The 23,061-nt window shown below is 34.7% G+C and overlaps 1 protein-coding gene across 1 annotated transcript in view; it reads right to left on the bottom strand.

Moving 5' to 3' along the window:
* Positions 1 to 23,061, bottom strand: part of piezo2a (piezo-type mechanosensitive ion channel component 2a) — a 235,552-nt gene that overhangs the window by 25,074 nt on the left and 187,417 nt on the right. The window contains 14 exon segments of the mRNA XM_073830385.1: positions 2,046 to 2,255; positions 2,319 to 2,441; positions 4,765 to 4,920; positions 8,656 to 8,837; positions 10,704 to 10,870; positions 10,974 to 11,042; positions 13,919 to 14,039; positions 15,641 to 15,744; positions 16,495 to 16,566; positions 18,254 to 18,375; positions 18,829 to 18,918; positions 20,508 to 20,673; positions 22,305 to 22,401; positions 22,764 to 23,007. Of these exon segments, the coding sequence (XP_073686486.1) occupies positions 2,046 to 2,255; positions 2,319 to 2,441; positions 4,765 to 4,920; positions 8,656 to 8,837; positions 10,704 to 10,870; positions 10,974 to 11,042; positions 13,919 to 14,039; positions 15,641 to 15,744; positions 16,495 to 16,566; positions 18,254 to 18,375; positions 18,829 to 18,918; positions 20,508 to 20,673; positions 22,305 to 22,401; positions 22,764 to 23,007 (1,923 nt within the window).

Here is a 23,061-nt window from a genome sequence, read left to right on the forward strand (position 1 = left end):
CTTGTTTTAAGAAAATAATTTTCAATATTATAGTTACTATTAAAGATTTATTTATTAATGTTATGGTAATTAATTAAATGTTATATGACTGTATTTTTACATACATTACTGTTCAAAAGTTTGGGATCAGTATTTTTTTTTAAAGAAATTGATACTTTTATTTATCAAGGATGCATTATATTTATCAAAAGTGGCAGTAAAGACATTTATAATGTTACAAAATTTATAATGTTACTTTTGAACTTTCTGTGATTATTGAAAAATGAACTGTTTTAAACACTGCTAACATATAGAAATGTTTCTTGAGCAGCAAATCAGCTTTTTGAAGAATCATGTGACACTGAAGACTGCAGTAATGATGCTGAAAATGTAGCTGTGCATCACAAAAATAAATTTAATTGTAACAGATATTCACATAGAAAATGGCTGTTTTAAATTCTAGTAACATTTCGCAATTCTACTATTTTAACTGTTTTTGATCACATTCTACAAGTTTGTTGCACTCAGATCTTTAAAACAACATCTAGTGTTTCAGCTGTTTAATTCACTTTCAGAACAAACATTTACAGATAATTATCCAAGAGGTTCATGTCTTTCTTTCTTCAGTCGTAAAGAAATTATGTTTTTTGAGTAAAACATTGCAGTATTTCTCTCCATATAATGGACTTCTATGGTGCCTTGAGTTTGATCTTCCAAAATGCAGCTTCAAATGGCTCTAAACAATCACAGTTGAGGAAAGAATGGTCTTATCTAGCAAAAAGATGGGTTATTTTCTTAAAAATATATATAAACATATATAGTGCACAGCATAAATGAGTACACCCCCTCTTAATATATATAAAAGATGTATTTTCTTAATGATCACTAATATAATTCATGGAAAGATGGCAATATTTAAATGTATTAAACATATACTTAATAAAAACAACAAAATATATGCCAATATTTCCTGTAATATAAGTAAATTAGCCAATTTTGTTTAAATAATGGATTGCAGAAATGAGTACACCCTATATCTAATTCAGCAAATGTATAATATTCTAGTCCTTTTAGTTTTGCTCAGCTCGTCTCTACAGAATCCCCCACAGCTGCTCAAGAGTGTTAATACTGAGCGAAATACATGTCCACTGAAGGATTTTCACCTTGGGAGCACTTTGACAGGAAAATCCTAATTTGCTAAATAATTTTAGCATTCTTCTTTGGTAATTGATCAAGCAGGCCTGTTGGAACATTATATCTCCAAAGAATCCTAATATGTGACCCTGGAGCACAAAACCAGTCTTAAGTCGCTGGGGTATGTCTGTAGCAAAAGCCAAAAATACATTGCATGGGTCAAATTTTTTTATTTTACTTTTATGCCAAAAATCATTAGGTAATTAAATAAAGATCATGTTCCATTAAGATTTTTTGTAAAATTCCTACTGTAAACCTATCAAAATGTAATTTTTGATTAGTAATATGCATTGTTAAGAACTTAATTTGGACAACTTTAAAGGTGATTTTCTCAGTATTTTGATTTTTTTGCACTCTCAGATTCCAGATGTTCAAATAGATGTATCTCGGTCAAATATTGTCCTATCCTAACAAATCACACATCAATAGAAAGCTTATTTATTGGACTTTTATATGATGTATACATCTCAGTTTTGTAAAATTTAACCTTATGACTGGTTATGTGGTCCAGGGTCACATATGTCTTTCAAGTGAAGAGTAATTGCTCAATTTGTTAAGTTTTAGAGGGGGTGTACTCATTTATGTTGCGCACTGTATATATATAAATATATAATTTATATACTTTTTTACCTCAAAAACGCTTGTCTAACTTGGCAAGACGAGCAATTTAAGATTAAAAAGTATATAAGCAAGTAAAGAATTCCATTATATGGAGAGGATTCCTGGAATGTTTTCCTCATAAAACGCCATTTCTTTACGACTGGAGAAAGAAAAACATGAACATCTTGGATGACAAGGGGGTGAGTACATTATCTGTAATTTTTGGTTCTGAAAGTGAACTACTCGTTTAAGGTCACATGACATGTTCTCACCTGCTCTGCAGCAGCTCACTGGCCGTCCGCTGATGGCTCATTGAGAGCAGAGTTTCGGTGCTCTTCTCATCAGGCGTTTGGATCCTCAGCTTCCTTCCGTCCGCACGACCCGCCGCGTCACACACCGAATCCAGACCCGTGGCTTTACTGTAGGAGGGAGGGATGTCCGCCCCGCCCTGTGTCCAGCACACCTGCTCCGCCGCCAGAACGCTGTCCCATTCTGCACTGGCAGCGGCTCCTCGAGGCATCCGCTGGTCTGGAGAAGGAGGCGGCAGGTCTGAAGTGCTGCTCCAGAGTTTGTCTGGATGCTCTCTGAGTTCTCTGTGGCTATCCGCCTCCTCGACGGTGTCACTGGTGCCCTGCCGCGAGTAGAGCTCAGTGCCCTGTGTGTGCTCACTGCCAGAGAAACACAGTTGAACTCAAAAGTTAACATACTTATTTGACCAAAATAAGAGAGATCATACAAAATGCATGCTATTTTTTATTTAGTGCTGACCTGAATAAGATATTTCACATATAAGATGTTTTTAAGATGATTTACATACACTTGATTCTTAATACATGAGTCCCTTGTTTGTCCTGAACAGTTAAACTGCCTGCTGTCAGCTCCCACAAATTCTTTTTCAGCATTTTTGTGTATTTGAACCTTTTTCAATGACTGTATGATTTTGAGATGCATCTTTTCACACTGAGGACAACTGAGGGACTCATATGCAACTATTACAGAAGGTTCAAACACTCACTGATGCTCCAGAAGGAAAAAACATGCATTAAGAGCCGGGGGTGAAAACTTTTGGAATTTGAAGATCAGGGTAAATTTGACTTATTTTGATTTCTGGGAAACTATCTTTTGTAGCTTCTGAAGGGCAGTACTAAATGAAAATAATATGATATTAAGGCATAATAAGAAAAATGCACACATTTTCATTCTGTTCAAAAGTGTTTTACCCCCCGGCTCTTAATACATGTTTTTTCCTTCTGGAGCATCAGTGAGTGTTTGAACCTTCTGTAATAGTTGCATATGAGTCCCTCAGTTGTCCTCAGTGTGAAAAGATGCATCTCAAAATCATACAGTCATTGTTGGAAAGGGTTCAAATACACAAAAATGCTGGAAAACCAAAGAATTTGTGGGAGCTGAAGGATTTTTCTGATTTCTGTTCAGAACAAACAAGGGACTCATGAACAAGAGTATTAAGAATCAAGGGGATGTAAACATTTTATAAATTCAACTATTATTTTCTCTTGTGGACTATATGTAAGCATATTTTATGTGAAATATCTTACTCAGGTCAGTATTTAAAAAAAATATGCATTTTATATGATCCCTCTTATTTTGCTAAAATAATTAACATTTTTGAGATTCTGCAAGGTGTATGTAAATTGTTGAGCTCAACTGTAAGTCAGTGAGAAACAATAAAGTTGTAATTTATGCAAATAACCACAAGGGGGAAACACCATCCCACTTTATCCAGATGTGTGACCTGAAGGCATACTTTCTACTATTTTTAGGGATCTGAAACAGCAATATTTATAAGAAACATTTATGACAGTATGTTACATTGTTGTCACATGGCCTCAAAGACCACATGTCTAATTGATTACAGAAAGAAAACGTCCTTATACAAAGAAAATAAATTTGCTTATATATTAATGAATAATATATAAAATGATATAAAGCATTTAAAAAATATTCAGAAAAATATATTTAAGAATATAAAAAGAAGTGAAAAAGCATGTTTAAGGTCACTAGTCTGAAAAAACACTTTATGAAACACCAAAAAAGGCCAAAATCTCAAACGCGAGGTGCATGAAAAAACAGCCTTTTTTTTTAAATTGAGATTTATACATCACCTAAAATCTGAATAAATAAGCTCAATAAAAATAAAACAGCTGTGGATCATCCAGGTAACACAGTATTAAGAATCAATATGAACTGGGTCATTTTTATAAATTCAACTATTATGTTCTCTTGTGCACTTTATGCAAACATCTTTTATGTGAAATATCTTTTTCGGGTCAGTTATAGAAAATAACATGCATTTTGTGTTTTGAAATCAGAATAAATAAGCTTTCAGTTGATGTATGGTTTGGAGTGTATGTATGGAGTCCGAGGGTGAAAAAAAAAATCAAATTATTGAGAAAATCGCCTTTAAAGTTGTCCAAATGAAGTTCTTAGCGATGCATATTACTAATCAAAAATTATGTTTTGATATATTTACAGTAGGAAATTTACTTCATGTTCTAATGATTTTTAGCATAAAAGAAATATCGATAATTTTGCCCCATACACTCTATTTTTGGCTATTGCTACAATTATACCTGTGCTACTTAAGGGTCACAAATTGCATATATGATTTGTATGGTGGTGTGCCTAAACTCACTCTGAATATCTGGCTGAAGAGACTCTGTCTATTGTGCTTTAGCTGTGTATGAGCAGAAGGTTCTGGAAACCCTGTCCGTCTGTCAATACAGGGCTACAGTAACCATCCACACCTGTGTGTGTGTGTGTGTGTGTGTGTGTGTGTGTGTGTGAGAGTGTGTGTGTGTGTGTGTGTGTGTGTGTGTGTGTGTGTGTTAACACTCAGGACAGATTCGTTTACACACATAATAGAGTCACCTGCCTCCTAACTGGTAATGACAGAAAGTCCTGGAGCTGTAATCACACAGAAACGGACAACTGTGCTCAAGCAGAAGCAGAGAGGATGGTTGAGGTTCATACCTTGATGCACTGTCTGCAGACGACGACTGCACATCCACACTAGGTAGGCGGCAGAGTCTGGGTCGAGCTCGCTGGCTGGTTTTGAGAACGCAGTCATTGGTTTCCTCAGGATGGTCCAGTGTTGATTCACAAAGCACAGTGGATTCGGTGTACACACTAAACACAGAAACAAACCAGATTCATGATTCATATACAATAAAAACATGGCATTAGTACGTTTTGTTTTATAAGGCACCTTTCTGGTGTCATGTAAACACTATGGTATAGGAATATGGTAATCTTTTTTTTTTTTTTTTGTGAAGTGTAATTGAATAAGTGTATTGTTGTATGTTTGATCTGCTCTATTTTGTTTGCATAAGACAACAAATTTGTATGTAATTCTTATGTTTTTTCTATGATACCATGGTATACATGAAGTAACTGATCAAGACCATGGTAATTCAAATATGAGGACAGAAGAAACTTCTTTCAAAAACAGAAAATCTCACCATGTTATGTATATCAACTTATATTATTTTATTACATTTTATAACAATTTATAACCATAAGTTTTAAATTTATAATGTCTTTAATGTTTCAATGTCTCACCAAGCCTGCATTTATTTGATCTAAAGTACAGCAAAAAACGTAAAATTTTGAAATATTTTTACTATTTAAAATAACTGTTTTCTATTTGAATATGTTTTCAATTGTAATTTATTCCTGTGATTTCAAAGCTGAATTTTCAGCATCATTACCGCAGTCTTCAGTGTCACATGATCCTTCAGAAATCATTCTAATATGCTGATTTGATGTTCAAAAAACATTTATTATTATTATTATTATTATTATTATTATTATTATGTTGAAAACAGCCAAGTAATTTTTTTCAGGTTTCTTTGATGAATAGAAAGTTCAGAAGAACTTTTTATCTGAAATAGAAATCTTTTGTAGCATTATAAATGTCTTTATCATCACTTTTGATCAATTTAAATCATCCTTGCTAAATAAAAAAGTATTAATTTCTATAATTTCTTTCCCCCCAAAAATTATAATAATTAAAAAATATATAAAATAAAATAATAAAATAAAATAAATGGATATTTCTATTCATCCAAGAATCCTGAAAAAGGTATAAATAAAAATAATAATAATAATGTTTCTTGAGCAGCAAATCAGCATATTAGAATGATTTCTGAAGGATCATATGACACTGAAGACTGCAGTAACGATGCTGAAAATGTACTTGTTAAAATACATTCAAATAGAAAGCAGTTATTTTAAATTGTAAAAATATTTCACAATTTTACTGCTTTGCTGTATTTTGGATCAAATAAATGCAGGCTTGGTGAGCCTTTCTTTAAAAAAAAAACATTAAAAATCTTACTGTCCAAAACCTTTTGGCTGGTAGTGTATAACCAGCTGAGCTTGGCCATATGTATGCAGCATGTTCAGCATTTTATTTTTTTTAAATGAGCAGAGGAATTTGATGATTTGGCGTCAGTGAGCTGGTGAGACAGAAGGGTGTTGTTGAAATCTGGCGTGCTGAACCCTTGGCAAACACCTTATCTCCAGTATGTGCCTTACACTGGGTGTAGCGAGAGTAAAAATAAGTCATCCTGCAAAATAACAGGCTGCTGCACTGAACTAAGCCGCTCATTTATGAGAACAGTGTCTGATTTACAGCTCACACTCACTAAACAAACTGATATTCAAAAGAAGGTGATGCTTAAGTCATACATTTATATAACAGTTTTTTTATTAGTAGACATCTAGTCCTGACTTGCTGTGTTTGGAGAATCCTTATATGACTACTGAGTCGTGTTGGGTATTGAGGACCAGTTCAGAATTTCCAAGAACCACCACTTATTAGGCACATTTTAATGTGATTTTAAATCATTCAAGTGCAAGAAGACATGAAAGAAAACTCATCAAAATCATGCATGCAGAAAGCCTCTCATATAGTGTGCAAATATGGAATTCTTTCACGTCTTCTTGCGCTTTAATGGATGAATACACTAAATTAATTCAAAATATCCTCATAAAACATAGATGAACATAACAGTTGTGAAAGAAAGCGGTGCACTTGGTCTTAAAGTGAAAGAAGCCTAATATAATTCTGGTGTATAATAACAAAAGACAAAGAAAATCACTCATTGATCTGGACTGAATAACTTTTTAAACTTTAATAATGATTGATCTGTTTTATTTATAAAGAGAAAACTATATAGTGCCATTTTACATTTGATTCAGGGTTCATACAGATACTGTAAAAGGAAATTTCAGGACTTTCAAGGACTTCTCAAGCACTACTTTTTCGATTTTCAAGGATTTCCAGGATTTGTGCTAAAAGTGAAGTAGCAGTACTACCGAAGTAGCTGGAATGTGCGTAAATGTTTATAAACGCTAAAACAATGCATGTAATCTAAAAGTTTAGATTGTAAGCTTTCAAAAGATACAATATGTGTCTATATTTGTGCTCTTTTCATAAAAATACACAATGACGCAATTCCTATACCGGTATTACGAGCTTAAGGGGTTAATTATTTAGATTTCTATTATGCATTATCTTCTTGTTGATCCACCAGTTCACATTTACAACTCTGTGTGTTTGCAGTGTTAAAACCTTGGTCCCTTTCACTTTGGTCTGAACATAAACAGCAGATGGCCTTGGAAATGGAAATGCAAATTCATTCTCTGCCAGCAGGTGGCGCTTTCGGAGCGGCAGAAATATTGCAGTTTTAAGACCTCTTGAAATCATAGTTAAGATTTTCTTGTACCATTTAAGACTTTTTATGGCCTTAAATTTGATACAACTACAATCAAGACTTTTTACGACATTTTAAGGACCCGCAGAAACCCTGTCATTTTAGTCCATCTCTTCAAGACAGACTTTTTCGGATAGGAGAAATGAACTTGGCCATGCCTTAACTTTGCAAATTCTTGTATTGCATTAGTATAGAATTCTTCTTATGGCCATTTAATAATTTTTTACTTTTCAGTCTGAGTTAAATCTTTTTTTTTGGCTCATTTTATATCCAAAAGAAAACGTGCCTAATAATTATGCAAACCTGAATATAAGGAGTTTTTCACTTCCAGCCTTCATAGACAATTATATATCACTTATAAATGATAAAATGAATAGTAGTTCTTAAGATTGATGTGGTTTGCAATTTGTAAAATTGAAAAACCAGAATATTAACATGCCTAATAATTATGCACAGTGTATTTTCAAGGGTTTTCCAGGCCTTAAATTTCAAAAAGTCAAAAAGTACTTCAAGCACTTTAAGCACCTTGTATGAACCCTTTTGATCACATTTCAGTTTCAGTTGAACTTTGTTCAGTTGTATTTCTTTGTGCTATTTTAATTTCTGACTGTTCACTTGTCTTTAATAATGTTTGAAATCTATATAGGTTAGTCTAGTGCATTTCTAAAGTCTCATTTTGGTTAAAACCACAGACGAAAGTTAATGCACACAGGCTGCTGATTTCTGTCCATTCAGCTGCAGCAAAATATGTTTGACATCTAAATGTTTGACTTTTCAAAAAACCTTATTCAAATCAAAACTTGGAATCGTTAAGAATCAAAATCAGTATGTAGAATCGCTAAATACCTAATCCAACTACGGAACTTTTATTAAACACAATCTCTGCCATACTTTAGCCGTCAATACAACTATATTTCTACAGACAGCTTTAACAAAAGACCTTTTCTCCTGGTTAAGAAAACAAAAGAGTGGTTTTTCTTGGAGGTTAATCAACCCTGAGATAAACGGGACTTTCTGGATTACTGTATGAGTCAACACTGGAAGTACTTCATCTTTATAAAGCTGCATATTATAATTAAATTACATGCACATGAATTAGATTTTCTCAAACAGATCTAGAACACATTGAGTGGTGTTTTCTCACCTGGACAGGTTTTCTCTAGAGAGATCGGACTCTGCGGCATCCGTCCCGTAAGCCTGGCTCCGCAAAGGGCTGAAGTCCGAGTATAGATCCTCAGTTCTGTCCAGGCTGGACCCGGTGGACGCTGGCCTGCACATCTGTCTCTGGTAGTACATGTGGACGCTGTCCCGCGATGGAATGTTCCCCTGCAGGGCAGCAGACGAGGTGTTAAACCTCAAGGTTTACAGTCTTGTCCATTCCAAGCATGATGCTCATTATTCATGTGAGGCGTAATTACAGCACTGCTGCTAAAACTGATTCCGCATATGACTCCGTTAATGTTATTTTTGTGTTATATATACTATTATTACACAGCTCTCTTAAATTCTATATTCTGATTGGTCAGTCGAGACAGTCTGAGGTCACTTAAAAAAGGAAACCAGAGAACTATTATTATTAATAATTATTTTGCAATGACAACCAGTTAGAAGTAAATTATTGCTTACTTTTAGTACTTAATAATATTTTGAATTGGCTTTTGTTTTGTGTATTTTTATTTTTAAGTTTTAATGCTTATAATGGCAAAACATGTTTTTTCATGCACCTGTCACGTTTGAGATTTTGGACTTTTTGGTGTTTCATAGTGTTTTTTCAGACTACTGGAAATAAAAACACCCAAAAGACACTGTTAAGTGTTTCTTTTATAGCACTTTATCTATTTGTGTCAATAGATTTCAATTACAATAGAAATATTTAAAGATTTTAGTTTTTTTCTCCTTCACTGAGCCATAAATCTCCACTTCAGTAGCACTTACACACACCAAACTTGACATTTTTATTCCTGTCTATATCCTGAAGGTTTTTACAGATGGATTTGTTCAGATATAATTCGCTTGATTTTATACCAAAATTGTAAAAAAAAAAAATAATAATAATAAATACATTTTTATCAGTTTTCTGTCTGTTCTAAGTTTTTTTCTGAATTATGGAGTGACAATATGAGATACCCAAAATCCCCTCTGTAAAAACATGTGACTCTAATATGTCAAAAAATTAAACAAGAATTTTCAAAACTGACTTCATCCAGTGTTTAGATTTTTGTACTAGAAATTCATGCAAATTAGTGCATATTTCATTAAATAATGCCTCATTTGCATATTTAAACCTAACATTTTAGAAAACTTGTAATACAAAAAATGTTTGCAATTACCAATGTAATCAACCAACTGTGTAAGTAAGGTAATAACTATTATTTATTGTTTTTTTTATTGATGTCTCGCCTTAATATTTCTATTTACCTTTACATTTATTTGACTTTTGATCGTTTTTATTGTCAAAAAGGTATAGATTAATACAAAAAAAGATAGATATCTTAATAGATTTAAAATATTTCATCACATTAGATTTTTCATTATTTTTCTAATAATAATTCATTGTTTTAATAAAATTTTAGATTTTGCATGCCGTTTCTAAATACTGGGTCAAAGACAAAATTTTTTAATTTAATTGCTTTTTTTTTGTGCAAAAAATAAAGGATGAATTACTTTCACCCCAAATACTAATTAGTTGTAATTCTACATTTTTTAAATTTGCCACTATCCTAGGTTTTGGCCATTTGTCAGTAAGACTTTTTTACTCATTTAAAACACACTAAAATTTAACATGCTCCCTTATTCTTTTATATATTTTAATATGTACAAGTCAGAAATACGCATGTTGTTTGAATTTTTACATAAATATTGTGTTACACTGAATGACAAAGTAACATTATTTCAACCAAGTTTTGACATTTTATTTTCCAAAAACTTAAAAACCTTAAAAGTAGACACTTTACTTACATTTAATGTGCTTTCTATGGACCTAAAATCACTTTTGTAAATTTCTTTTGATGTCGACAACTTAACGTCTTTGACCCATGAACAATATCTGCATTATTAAAAAAAAATGTTTTAATTTTAAGTTGTTGCTAATAAATATCACAAAAAAGTTCAAATAAAAAAGTCATGTGCACCCAATAACACAAGATAAAATACAAATGCAGACTCTAGTGTGATATTTCATGCCAGCACTACCTTTTTGACCTCCTGAGTGAGCATGCAGCGCTCAATGCGCAGGACGGTGGAGATATCGATGTGCTCCTGGCAGATGGAGTTGAGCCAAGCGGTGAAACTGTCCAGCAGGGCCAGGAAGAGAACCCAGGAGAACTTCACAATGTTGAACACTCGCTTCAGGATGTTATCTGGAGTGGAGAGAGCAGATGTAGAGCTTCAGTACAGCTGAACTAATGGGTATGAATGATTGTAAGTCAAAATACAAAAAAGGTTTTTGAAGAGCGGTCTCACCTGGACCATCAGATGCCTCTTCCTCCGTAACACCTTCCTCCTGCTCTCCTTCCTCAATGGACACATGCACTGCTAATGAACAAAAAAGTAATAATTACAGTGTTATTGCAACGTAATAAGCTCAAAACAACCATTAACCCTGATTCGTCACACCACTTTTTCAGTTGCAATATGTTTTCGAAATGTGAGTGTGCTGGTCAAGCTGTTTTTTAAAATATATTAACTGAATGTTTTATAGGCTCTAGCTGGCTCCTGAATCTGGCGAGAGGGTCGAAACCCCGTCCAGCCATCATATGGGATGAATTGACCGTAGCGAATGCAACACGGCCCTCTTCATCTCTCAGACCCAAGAATGTCGAGGCCTGGAAGCCGCCCACCAGGAGGGAGCTGGCAGAGCGAGCCTCCATTTACAAACTGCAGCAGAGGGGGTTTAATGAGGTGCTTGACGTTCCCAGTAGAGTGTGCTTGTGTTTACAAAATGACTATTAATGAGCCGAGAATGTCATTCTGAGAAACAGAGAGCTATAGAGCGGTCAAGACCAGTGCTGGACATTGGTGCAGGGCTATCTTTCTGAGCGTCCATCTATCTATTTATCCACCATCTGTCCATCTATTTGTCTGTCTGTTTGTTCACCCTTCGTTCGTCCATTCGTCTTTGTCTGTGTGTCATCTGTTTGTCCACATCTGTCTATCTGTCCGTCTATCCGTTCATCTAATTGTCTATCTATCATCTGTCTCTCTGTCTATCTCTCTATCTATCTATCTATCTGTCTGTCCATCCATCCATCCGTCCGTCTATCCATTTATTTAATTGTCTGTTTATCTATTTGTCTGCTGTCTGTCCATCCATCCATCCATCCATTCATTGTCTGTCTAATTGTCTGTCTATCTATCATCTGTCTGTCTATCTCTCTATCCGTCCGTTTGTTCGTCCATCTGTCTATCCATCCGTCTATTTGTCTGTTGTCTCTCTGTCTGTCTGTCTGTCCATCCATTCATCTATCATCTATCTGCTTGTCTGTCTGTCTGTCTGTCTGTCTGTCTGTCTATCTATCATCTGTCTATATGTTTGTCTGTCTATCTATCATTTATCTGTTCGTCCATCCATCCATCTGTCCGTCTATCTATTCATCTAATTGTCTGTCTATCTATTTGTCTGCTATCTGCCCGTCCATCCGTCCATCCATCATCTGTTTACTTGTCTGTCTGTCTATCTATCATCTGTCTGTCTATCTCTCTGTCTGTCTATCTGTCTGCCCGTCCGTCCATCCATCCATCCACCCGTCCAGCTATCCGTTCATCAAATTGTCTGTCTATCTATTTGTCTGCTGTCTGTCCATCTATCCATCCATCCATCCATCCATCGTCTGTCTACCTGTCTGTCTGTCTATCTACCCTGTCTATCTATCTATGTACCCATCTACCCATCTTCCATCTTTCTGTCTGTCCATTTGTTTGCCTGTCCATCCATCCGTCTAATTGTCTGTTGTCTGTCCATCTGTTTATCTGTCCATATATGTCCATCCTTTTGTCCATCTATCTGTCTGTCTATCCATTCATCCATCCATCAATTTGTCCATCCGTTCATTCATCCATCTACTTGTCTGTTATCTGTCCGTCTATCTGTTTATCTGTCTGTATGTCCGTGCAACCTTCCTTTCATTCATCTATTTGTCCATCCGTCTGTCTATTCATCTGTTGTCTGTCCTTCTATCTATCTCTCTGTCTGTCCATCCATCTGTGCATTCATCCAACCATTTCTCCATCTGTTCGTCCATTTGTCTGTCTTACTGTCATACGTCCATCCATTCATCTGTCCATCCATTCATACATCTATCTGTTGTCCATTTGTTCGTTCATCAATCTGTCCATCCATCCATCCATCCATTCATCCGTCTATCTATCTGTCTGTCCATCTATACATCTGTCTAATTTTCTTTTTGCCTATCTGTTTATCTGTCCATCCATTCATCCATTTGTCCATGTGTTCGTCTGTCCATCCATTCATCCATCCATCTGTCCATGTATCCGTTTATCTGCTTGTCAGTCTATCTGTCATCTAGCTGTCTGTCCATCCATTCATCAGTTTGTCTATGCATTCATTCATCCGTCTGTTCGTCTATTCACCTATCCATCCATCTGTCCATATATCCGTTTATCTGTCTATTCACCTATGCATCCATCCATTTGTGCAACTTTTTGTCCATCTATCTATTCATCATCCATCCATCAATCCGTCTGTCTATTCATCATCCATCCATTTGTCGTCTATCTATCCATTGTCTCTCCGTCTTTCTGTCTGTCCGTCCATCCATCTGTCCATTTATTCATCCAACCATTTCTCCATCCGTTCGTCCATTTGTTTGTTTCTCTGTCATACGTCCATCCACTCATCTATCCATCTGTCCATCCTATCTGTTGTCCATTTGTTCGTTCGTCCATTTGTCCATCCATCCCTCACGCATCCATCCATCTGCTTGTCTGTCTGTCTGTGTATCTATCTATCTATCTATCCATCATCAGCCCATCTGTCTTTCAGTCCATCCATCTGTCCATCCATTTGTCTGTATATCCACCTGTCTAAATGTCTGTCCATCCATCCATCATCTATCCGTCATCCATCTGTCTCTGTCCATCTATCCATCTGTCTAGTTGTCTTTCCATCTATCTGTTTATCTGTCCGTCCATTCATCCATTTGTCCATGTGTTCGTCTGTCCATCCATTCCTCCATCCATCCATCCACCTATTTGTCCATATATCCATCTGTCTATCTGCTTGTCTGTCTATCTGTCTATCCATCTGTCCATCCATCTATATATTTGTCCATTGTTTGTCAGTCTATCTGTCTGTCCATCCATCCATCTATCCATCTATCTATCAATTAATCTGTTTGTCTATATATATATAAAGTATGATTGGTTTAAAATCAGACGTATAATCGTACCTTTCTTCTGGTCCTTCTTGCTTGTGCTTCCCTCAGTGTACCTTTGCCAGAATCGCCGTCTTTCCTTACTTCGCTCTTTCATGGCAGTTTTCGAGTCCGTTATCCAGGCGTGATACACAAACTGAGAAGCAGAGGGTCTCATTAGACAAAGAAATGGACAAGTAGGATAGTGAGCTGCTTTTGGGTTGGGTGCTTATATGCCACCTCTAATTTCTTTCCAACTACAGCGTTATTTTGAACCAGTCTTTGAGCCCAATTGAATTGTCCCTCTAGGGAAAAACAAAGAAGTCTTAAACACATGCAGGGTATAAACTTGGACACTCTTTCAGTCAAGTACCAGCCTTTGGCTGAGCTGGCAAACCAGACTGTTTTAAGAAAAGTGTCACTTCAGATATTCCTGTCAATCAAAGACACCAACACAATACACAAGACAGGAAACCAGCTTTAGGGGATGTTTTGCTCCAAAGGACAGACATTCTGATTGTGGTGTCAGGTCTCCTCCCAAAAAAGAATGATTACACTGTTCACAAAGGAGAAAAACACAGCCTTTGTTTAACTGGCACAACCAAACCCCAAGAAAAACCTCCCAGAAAAGTGTCTGCAATTCACATGCATCTAGGGCTGGATGATATAGATAAAAAATATAATATCTTAATGTCTATGATCTAACATTATTCTCTACTAAGTTTATATTATACTAGGTAGGTAAACCCTGTCTAATAACAGTCTGAATCTGAATAAATTAAGTGATTTTTTGCTTAGAACAAGCTAAATAATCTGCCAATGGGGCAAGAAAAATAAATCTTATTTCAAACAGAAAACAAGATTATTTTTCTTAGCCCATTGGCAGATTATTTTGCTTGTTTCAAGCAAAAACACACTTGATTGTGACTTGTTTTTTTCTGAAAACAAGACAATAATGTTTACTCATCTAGAAAATCCTTCTTGATGTGAGAATTTTTAGACATTTTGGCTGGAAACAAGACAAAAAAAATCTAAGTAAGAAAAGCATTTTTTGCAGTGAATATTTAACACATCACCCAGCCCGGCATGCTTCTGCAATCGACTACATAATACACTGCATTTCCTTGACATGCAATGCACCATATCCGTACTTTTACGTGGCAGCCAGATGACTGACGTGCAATTTTAATCATCAGCCATTTTGGCTCTATTTGCTCTCCAGTTACAGTTAGAGCCTTAAATGCATGTATATTGTGCAACTGGGGAGCAGGAAAATGCAGTGGAGCACAACGGCCGTCGATGCTCGTAGAGGACAGAGCTGACACATACTATAGCATACAGGAAGAGAGGAGATATATCAGGCATTGTGAAGTACCTTGGCTGCCCTGATTACATACTGCAGTACAGTTTTGGGCAGTTTAATGACAGACTTTGGTAAAGCCAGCAAAGCAGAGGCAAACTTTCGGATAGCTCTCTAAAAGAGAGGACAGAGCAGGGATTGGGTTAGTCAGGGCGCGAGGGTCTGCGCTAGTGCTGTTACCGCTCTTCCACGCAGGAAGCGAGCAGTTAGTGGTCTGGTAAATAACGAAACATTGTTAAGTGCTGAGGGAACAAAAGAAGAATACATTGAGATATTTTCGTAACACAGAGCCATTTAGGTTTAACACGGTTTTGTGTGGGAACGACACAATTAAGCAGTTATACGACTTTAAAATGAGTGCACATGCAGAAAAACACTGAGGTTTTGGGAAAAATTACCTGGAATGCTGATCTCTTGGGAGGTTCCTCATCTTTTCTGTCCTCGTCTTCCTCCTCTTCTTCACTGTCGGTCTCAAATAAGTAGTAATTGCCACTTCGGACCACTAAAAGAGACAAAATATCACATATCACTTCTACTGAAGTCAACACAATACACACATACACAAGGTTTTCTTTTTCTTTAAAAAAAAATAAAACCACTAAAATCAATTTTTTATATTTTCTGTTATTTTTTTATTATTTTCTATTATTTTATTGTAATACCCCCCAAAAATAGTTTAAATTTAATTTGAATTTTAATATAAAAATATTATTTATTATTTAAATATTATATATTATTATTATTTAAATATTACTTATTATTATTATTAATATTATTATTTATTTTAAATATTATTTATTACTATTATTATTATTTAAATATTATTTATTATTGAAATATTATTTATTACTATTATTATTATTTTAATTTTATTTAAAAATATATTTACTATATAAAAATATTATTTTTTATGCAATATTTGAGTTCAGACTGATATCTTTCTTATGACTGCATATGTTGGTATTTTATCAAATTAATCAATTAGAGACATTGTTGAGATCTCTGAGAAAAATCTGGAAAAGCATATGTGAGATTATTGTTGTCTTTTTCTATGGATACACATCTAAATGAAGAGCAAGTTTTAACTTCAATCTCATCTAAATGCTGTTTAGAAGAAATAGCTGAGAAATCAAAGAGATCTTACGATTTTTCCCTTTCATTTGTGAATCTGAGATGCAATATTCATCCGAAACCATTTTTTATTTCAGTTGCAAATGAAATAATGAGCATTTAAAGATAAAAAGACACTAACTGGATGCATGATCAACCCAAGGCTTCCACCAATGCTTCTTTTTGCCTTTCTTCTTCTCTTTGCTGTTCTCTCCTGTAATGTGGAGAAATTGTGAGTCCGTCACACGCGCACACACACGATACTCTTAAAAAACATTAAAACCATTTCAAAGAGCGCACATTTACTCTGGTATGCGCGTTTCACATGTTTTAGATTTGATTGCAATGCATTTAACACCGCTGTTAAACGCAGGCACTTGAGGAATTTACGAACCTTCAGTTCGCTGACACTGATCTTGGACTAAAGTGTGTGTTTCGACAAAGATAGACTCAAATGTGTGTGTAGGGCAAAACCATTTTTATTTTTGATTTATGTGAATTAGGTGTATTTATGGAAGCCAGTTTCTGCCACTGAATTAAAAAAAAAGGTTATTGCGACTTATCTCACAATTCTGACTTTTTTCTCAGAATTGTGAGATAAACTTGTAATTCTGATAAATAAAGTCAGAATTGGGTGATAGAACTCACAATTCTGAGAAATAAAGTCACAATTGCGAGTTACAAAGTCAGAATTGCAAGATATGAAGTCAGAATTGTGAAATATGGGCCCGGTTTCATAGACAGACAATTCTGAGAAATAAACTCACAATTGCAAGTTTTAAAGTCAGAATTGTAAGATGTAAACTTGTAATTCTGAGAAATAAAGTCAAAATTGCGTGATGTAAACTCCCAAATCTGAGAAATAAAGTCGCAATTGCGAGTTATAAAGTCAGAATTGCAAGATATGAAGTCAGAATTGTGAAATATGGGCCCGGTTTCACAGACAGGGCTTAGACAATTCTGAGAAATAAAGTCACAATTGCAAGTTATAAAGTCAAAATTGAGATATAAACTTGTAATTCTGAGAAATAAAGTCACAATTGTGTGATATAAACTCAAATCTGAAAAAATAAAGTCGCAATTGTGAGTTTTAAGCCAGAATTGCGAGATATAAAGTCAAAATTGAGCTATAAACTTGTAATTCTGAGCAAATAAAGTCGCAATTGTGAGTTGTAAAGTCAGAATGGCATGATATAAACTCACAACTCTGTGAACTGTCTTTTTTTTGTCAGAATTGGACTTTTTACCTCACAATTGTGAGTTTATATCTCACAAAATTGCAAAAAAAAGTCAGAATTGTTAGTTAAAAAGTGCAATTATATTTTTTATTTATTATTCAGTGGTGGAAACGGGCTTCCATATGTATTGGAGTTATTATTGTATAATGGAATTCTCAGTATACAGAAAAGATTGAAATATGTATGAAAAAAATCTAAAGTTTGGGGTTGGTCCGATTTTTTTAATCTCCTGAATGAAGTGTCTTCTGCTCACCAAGGCTGCATTTATTTGATTAAAATTACAGTAAAAATCTGTAAAACTGTGAAATATTATTACAATTTAAAATAGCTGTTTTCTATGTGAATATCTGTCAAAATGTAATTTATTTCTGTGATGCAAAGCTGAATTTGTTTGAATCTTCAGCATCACATGATCGTTCAAAAATCATTCTAATATTGGAATTCGCTGCTAGTTGTAAAATAGTTGTGCTGGCCAATATTTTCATGGAAACTGTTTAAGAACAGCATTTATCAGAAACAGAAATCGTTTAGAACATCATAAATACCGTTACTGTCACTTTTGTTCAATTTAATGCATCTTTGATGAACAAAAGCATTAAATAAAACCACAAATTTTGAAAAATGTTTTTATTTTGGGCCTGAAGTGTGTTTAAGACAATATACCTTCATCGTCCTCCTCTTCCTCCTTGACTACTGAGTGGCTTTCCCCACTTTCCTGAACCAAAGACAGCATCCTCTCTTTGCCTCTCTTAAACTTCTGCTGTCGGCTTTTAATGCGGTCCATTCTGAGAGAAACAGACAGACAGAGGAAAATGCAGATGATTTTGTTTTTGTGAGTCCTAAGCCTGACCTAATTTAGCTGTTCCCTTGAACACAATTAGAGTATAAAGATAAAGAGTGTTCATGTCGGGGCTTGTGTGGGTGTGCAGGAAGCACAGAAAACAGGCTGGATCTTGGCAAGCCTGACACTTCCAGCAGATGTGACCTACTAACACACTGTTACAACCGTACGCCTCGTCTGGAAAACGCTGGTTATGCAGCGGCTCTCAGGTGGTAAAAATGCTGAATAAATTATAGGAAACACCGTGACAGAGAAAAAGTAATAGGCAACAATCTCCGTGTCTCATTTGCGTGTGTTCATGCATCAATCAGCGCATGATTTCATAGGACCGCATGAAAAGGGAATGCAGCGTTTGGCAGCGAACAATGAAACATTGTGAGTCTCACACTGAACTCACTGTCTCTTCAGAAGGTCCATGGACTTCTTCTCTTCTTCTATTCTGGCTTTAACCGCCTTCACAATGGTTGCCTGAAACAACTCCGCTCCTCTGACACGCAAACAAAGAGAAACAGAGACGTGAAACAAACAAACCACAGTCTGAATAAGTCTGCAATGCTCTCGTAATAAAATTATAACATTCCGAAATATGAAGCAGCTTCAAGTCTGACTCAAATGTGCCATTTGTAGTGCATTTATCTACATATATAAAGCTTTTATGTTTGTGTTTTATTGTCTGACAATTCAGAAGAAACAGTTGAGTTCAAAAGTTTACACAAACCGTGCATTATTTTACCAAAAAAAGAGGGATCATACAAAATGCCTGTAATTTTTTATTTAGTACTGACCAAAGTTTAAAAGTTCAAAAGTTTACATCCCCTTGATTTTTAATACTGTGTTGTTTCCTGAATGATCCACAGCTGTGTGTTTTTGTTTAGTGATAGTTGTTCATGAATCCCTTGTTTGTCCTGAACAGTTAAACTGCCTGCTGTTCTTCAGAAAAGCCAGTTTTTTTGGCTTTCCAGCATTTTTGTGTATTTGAACCCTTTCCAACAATGACTGTATGATTTTGAGATCCATCTTTTCACACTGAGGACAACTGAGGGACTCATATGCAACTATTACAGAAGGTTCAAACACTCACTGATGCTCCAGAAGGAAAAAACATGCATTAAGAGACGGGGGTGAAAACTTTTGAACAGGATGGAAGTGTGTATATTTTTTTTTATTTTGCCTAAATAACATATTTACTTTCATTTATTACTGCCCTTAAGAAGGTACAGAAGATAGTTGCTTCCCAGAAGACAAATTACCCTGATCTTCAAAATTCTAAATTCAACTTAATGCATGTTTTTTTCTTCTGGAGCATCAGTAAGTGTTTGAACCTTCTGTAATAGTTGCGTATGAGTCCCTCGGTTGTCCTCAGTGAGAAAAGATGGATCTCAAAATCATACAGTCATTGTTGGAAAGGGTTCAAATACACAAAAATGCTGGAGTGGAAAACCAAAGAATTTGCGGAACCTGAAGGATTTTTCTGAAGAACAGCAGGCAGTTTAACTGTTCCGGACAAACAAGAGACTCATGAACAACTATCACTAAACAAAAAAACACAGATGTGGATCATTCAGGAAACAACACAGTATTAAAAATCAAGGGGATGTAAACTTTTGGTCATTTTTATAAATTATTATAATTTAAAAAAAAAAAAATTCTCTTCTGGACTATATGTAAACATGTATGTGAAATATCTTCTTCAGGTCAGTACTAAATAAACAATAACATGCATTTTGTATGATCCTTCTTATTTTGGTCAAATAATTAACATTTAGCAGATTCTGAAATGTGTATGTAAACTTGTGAACTCAACTGTATTTCTCAAGTTGAAAATAATAGTTAAGTAAAACTAAAACTAACTCAAATATAAAAAATAAGTACTAAAATTGAAATAAAAATGTATAAAAACTAAAAGCAACAAAAAAAATGCAATTAAGTTAAATCAAATTGTAAATATTAAAATATATATTGATAAAACTATAATAGTATCTGAAAGATATAACGCTGGCTAGATGAATTACACGCAGGCAAACATTAAAAGCGAATAAAAAGCAAACAGCAGTAACCCAGAGCATGTGTTTGTACCTGGAGGCGAGGACCTGAGAGGAACGGATGTCGGCAACGACGTGCAGGAAGTAGTAGCTCATGAAAACTCGCCTCTGCAGCAGAAGAAAAGCGAAGCAGATGCTGTCCCAGATGATACCGGCCTCGTCGCTCGGCAGCTCGCACTGTTTATTTGTGTTCTGCTCCGCTGCGTGAGAATCATCAGAATCTAATCAAGCTCTTGGTCACTTTTGACTGATTTAGCAGTACAAACTGAAAACATAGATGTAAACTAGTTGTGTACTCAAAGTTTACTGCTGTTATACTTAAAGTATACTTAAAAGTATACATTTATATACTAGAAAGTGGGCCAAATTAGTCCCAGAAGTATTGAAATACTACACTTAAAAGTATACTACTAATAACTGATATTTGTATACTTACTACTTAAAATATACTTAAAATATACTTGAACGTTACTTAAGTATCCTTAATAAAATAAAATTTAAGTATTCTACTTTTTGGTAAGGGATAACAAAATATATACAAATTAATACCTAAATAGGGACATAGTAGTATACTTAAAGTATGATGTAAAGTTCACTTAACGAAAACCTATGAGTATACTTGCAGTATAAAACTACTAAACTAGTAATTTACTGAGAATATACTTCAAAGCGTACTAAAAATCCATAAAGTATTTAATTAGTAAACTATCAGTATACCTATAAGATCACTTTTAGTATACTCTCTGTACAAACTGAAAACATAGATGTAAACTAGTTGTGTACTCAAAGTTTACTGCTGTTATACTTAAAAGTATACTTTTATGTACTAAAAAGTGGGCAAATTTAGTCCCAAGGAGTATTGAAATAGTACACTTAAAAGTATACTACTAGTACACTGATATTTGTATACTTACTACTTAAAATATACTTAAAATATACTTGAACGTTACTTAAGTGTACTTAATAAAATAAACCTGAAGTATATTTCTTTTTGGTAAGGGATAACAAAATATATACAAATTAATACCTAAATAGGGACATAGTACTATACTTAAAGTATGATGTAAAGTTCACTTAAAGAAAACCTATGAGTATACTTGCAGTACAAAACTACTAAACCAGTAATTTACTGAGACTATACTTCAAAGTGCACTAAAAATGCATAAAAAGTATTTAATTAGTAAACTATCAGTAAACCTATAAGTTCACTTTTAGTATACTTGCAGTACAAACTGAAAACATAGCTGTAAACTAGTTGTGTGCTCAAAGTTTACTACTTTGACTACTTTACTACTTTTATACTACTTTTTATACTTAAGGAATGCTTAAAAGTATACTTTTATATACTTGAAAGTGGGCCAATTTAGTCCCAAGGAGTACTGAAATAGTACACTTAAAAGTATACTACTGTACTAATAACTGATATTTGTATACTTACTACATAAAGTATACTTAAAAATATACCTGAACTTTTCTTGAGTATACTTAATAAAATAAACTTGAAGTATACTTCTTTTTGGTAAGGGCGAGTACATTTTCAGCAAAATTTAAAACAGTTTTTTGTTACTACAATTAACAGCATAAGAAGTAAGCCCTAAGGCACCATTTTTACATGAGGATATATGTGCAACTGATGTGTGTAAAACTACTTACTAGTTAATTTTAGGTTAGACAACCATTAATCAAACATATAACAGTTCTCAACATAAAAACAAGGGATTTGTGGCACTAACGCTTGACAAAGAAGTGATGGGACACCAAAGTGTACAGTAAATGTAGAAAGTGAGCTTTCAACTCTTTAAACCTGAGAGGAAATGAAGGCATAACTTACGTTTTGAATATCCTTTTATAGTGCAGGCCAGACTGAACAACTGGATCAGCCAGCAGTGATTCGCCACCAGTGCTTTTATATATCCACACGCCGCTATCTGAGAGCCAAGAGAGCAGAACACACAATGACATCCAGCAGAACAACCAAAAGAAACCATCTCTTTGATAAAAGAGCATATGATTGTTTGTTTATGACAAGTATGTTGCATTCACAAGGAATATTTTGGTTATAGAGGCAGGTGTGCATGTGTTATGTGTAATTATTAATCCAACAAATGCTTCACGTCTTTCACACCCTTTGAATTCAGATCCACAAAAATGCAAAGCTATAAACAGATTTATGATTTATGTCAGCTGTTCGTGACATACTTGAAGCTAATGCGCAACACTTGTGAATTAAATTATGACTACGACTGAGTTATAACTAAATTACGACTGAGCAGATTTATGAGATACTCACTGAGAGAATGTTTTTCATGGTGATTACAAAGACGTTGTATGCTATGAGGAAGTCCCAGTAATGAAGGATGCTTTTGATTGGCTTCAGTAAGAGCTCGCCCCCGAAGATCAAGAAGTAGAAACAGGCCACCAGGTATCCCATACAGAAGATGCTGATGCGTGTGGTGCCCGTGATGAAGATGATGGTCAGGACGAACCAGAACAGATAGCTGAACATGATCACCTTCAGCATATCTAAATATGACCTGGACAGATAAGAGAAAAGTATTTTTTTTTTAAAGAAATTAATACTTTTGTTT

Source organism: Garra rufa, chromosome 24 (assembly GCF_049309525.1).
Source record: "Garra rufa chromosome 24, GarRuf1.0, whole genome shotgun sequence".
Lineage (NCBI taxonomy): Eukaryota > Metazoa > Chordata > Actinopteri > Cypriniformes > Cyprinidae > Garra > Garra rufa.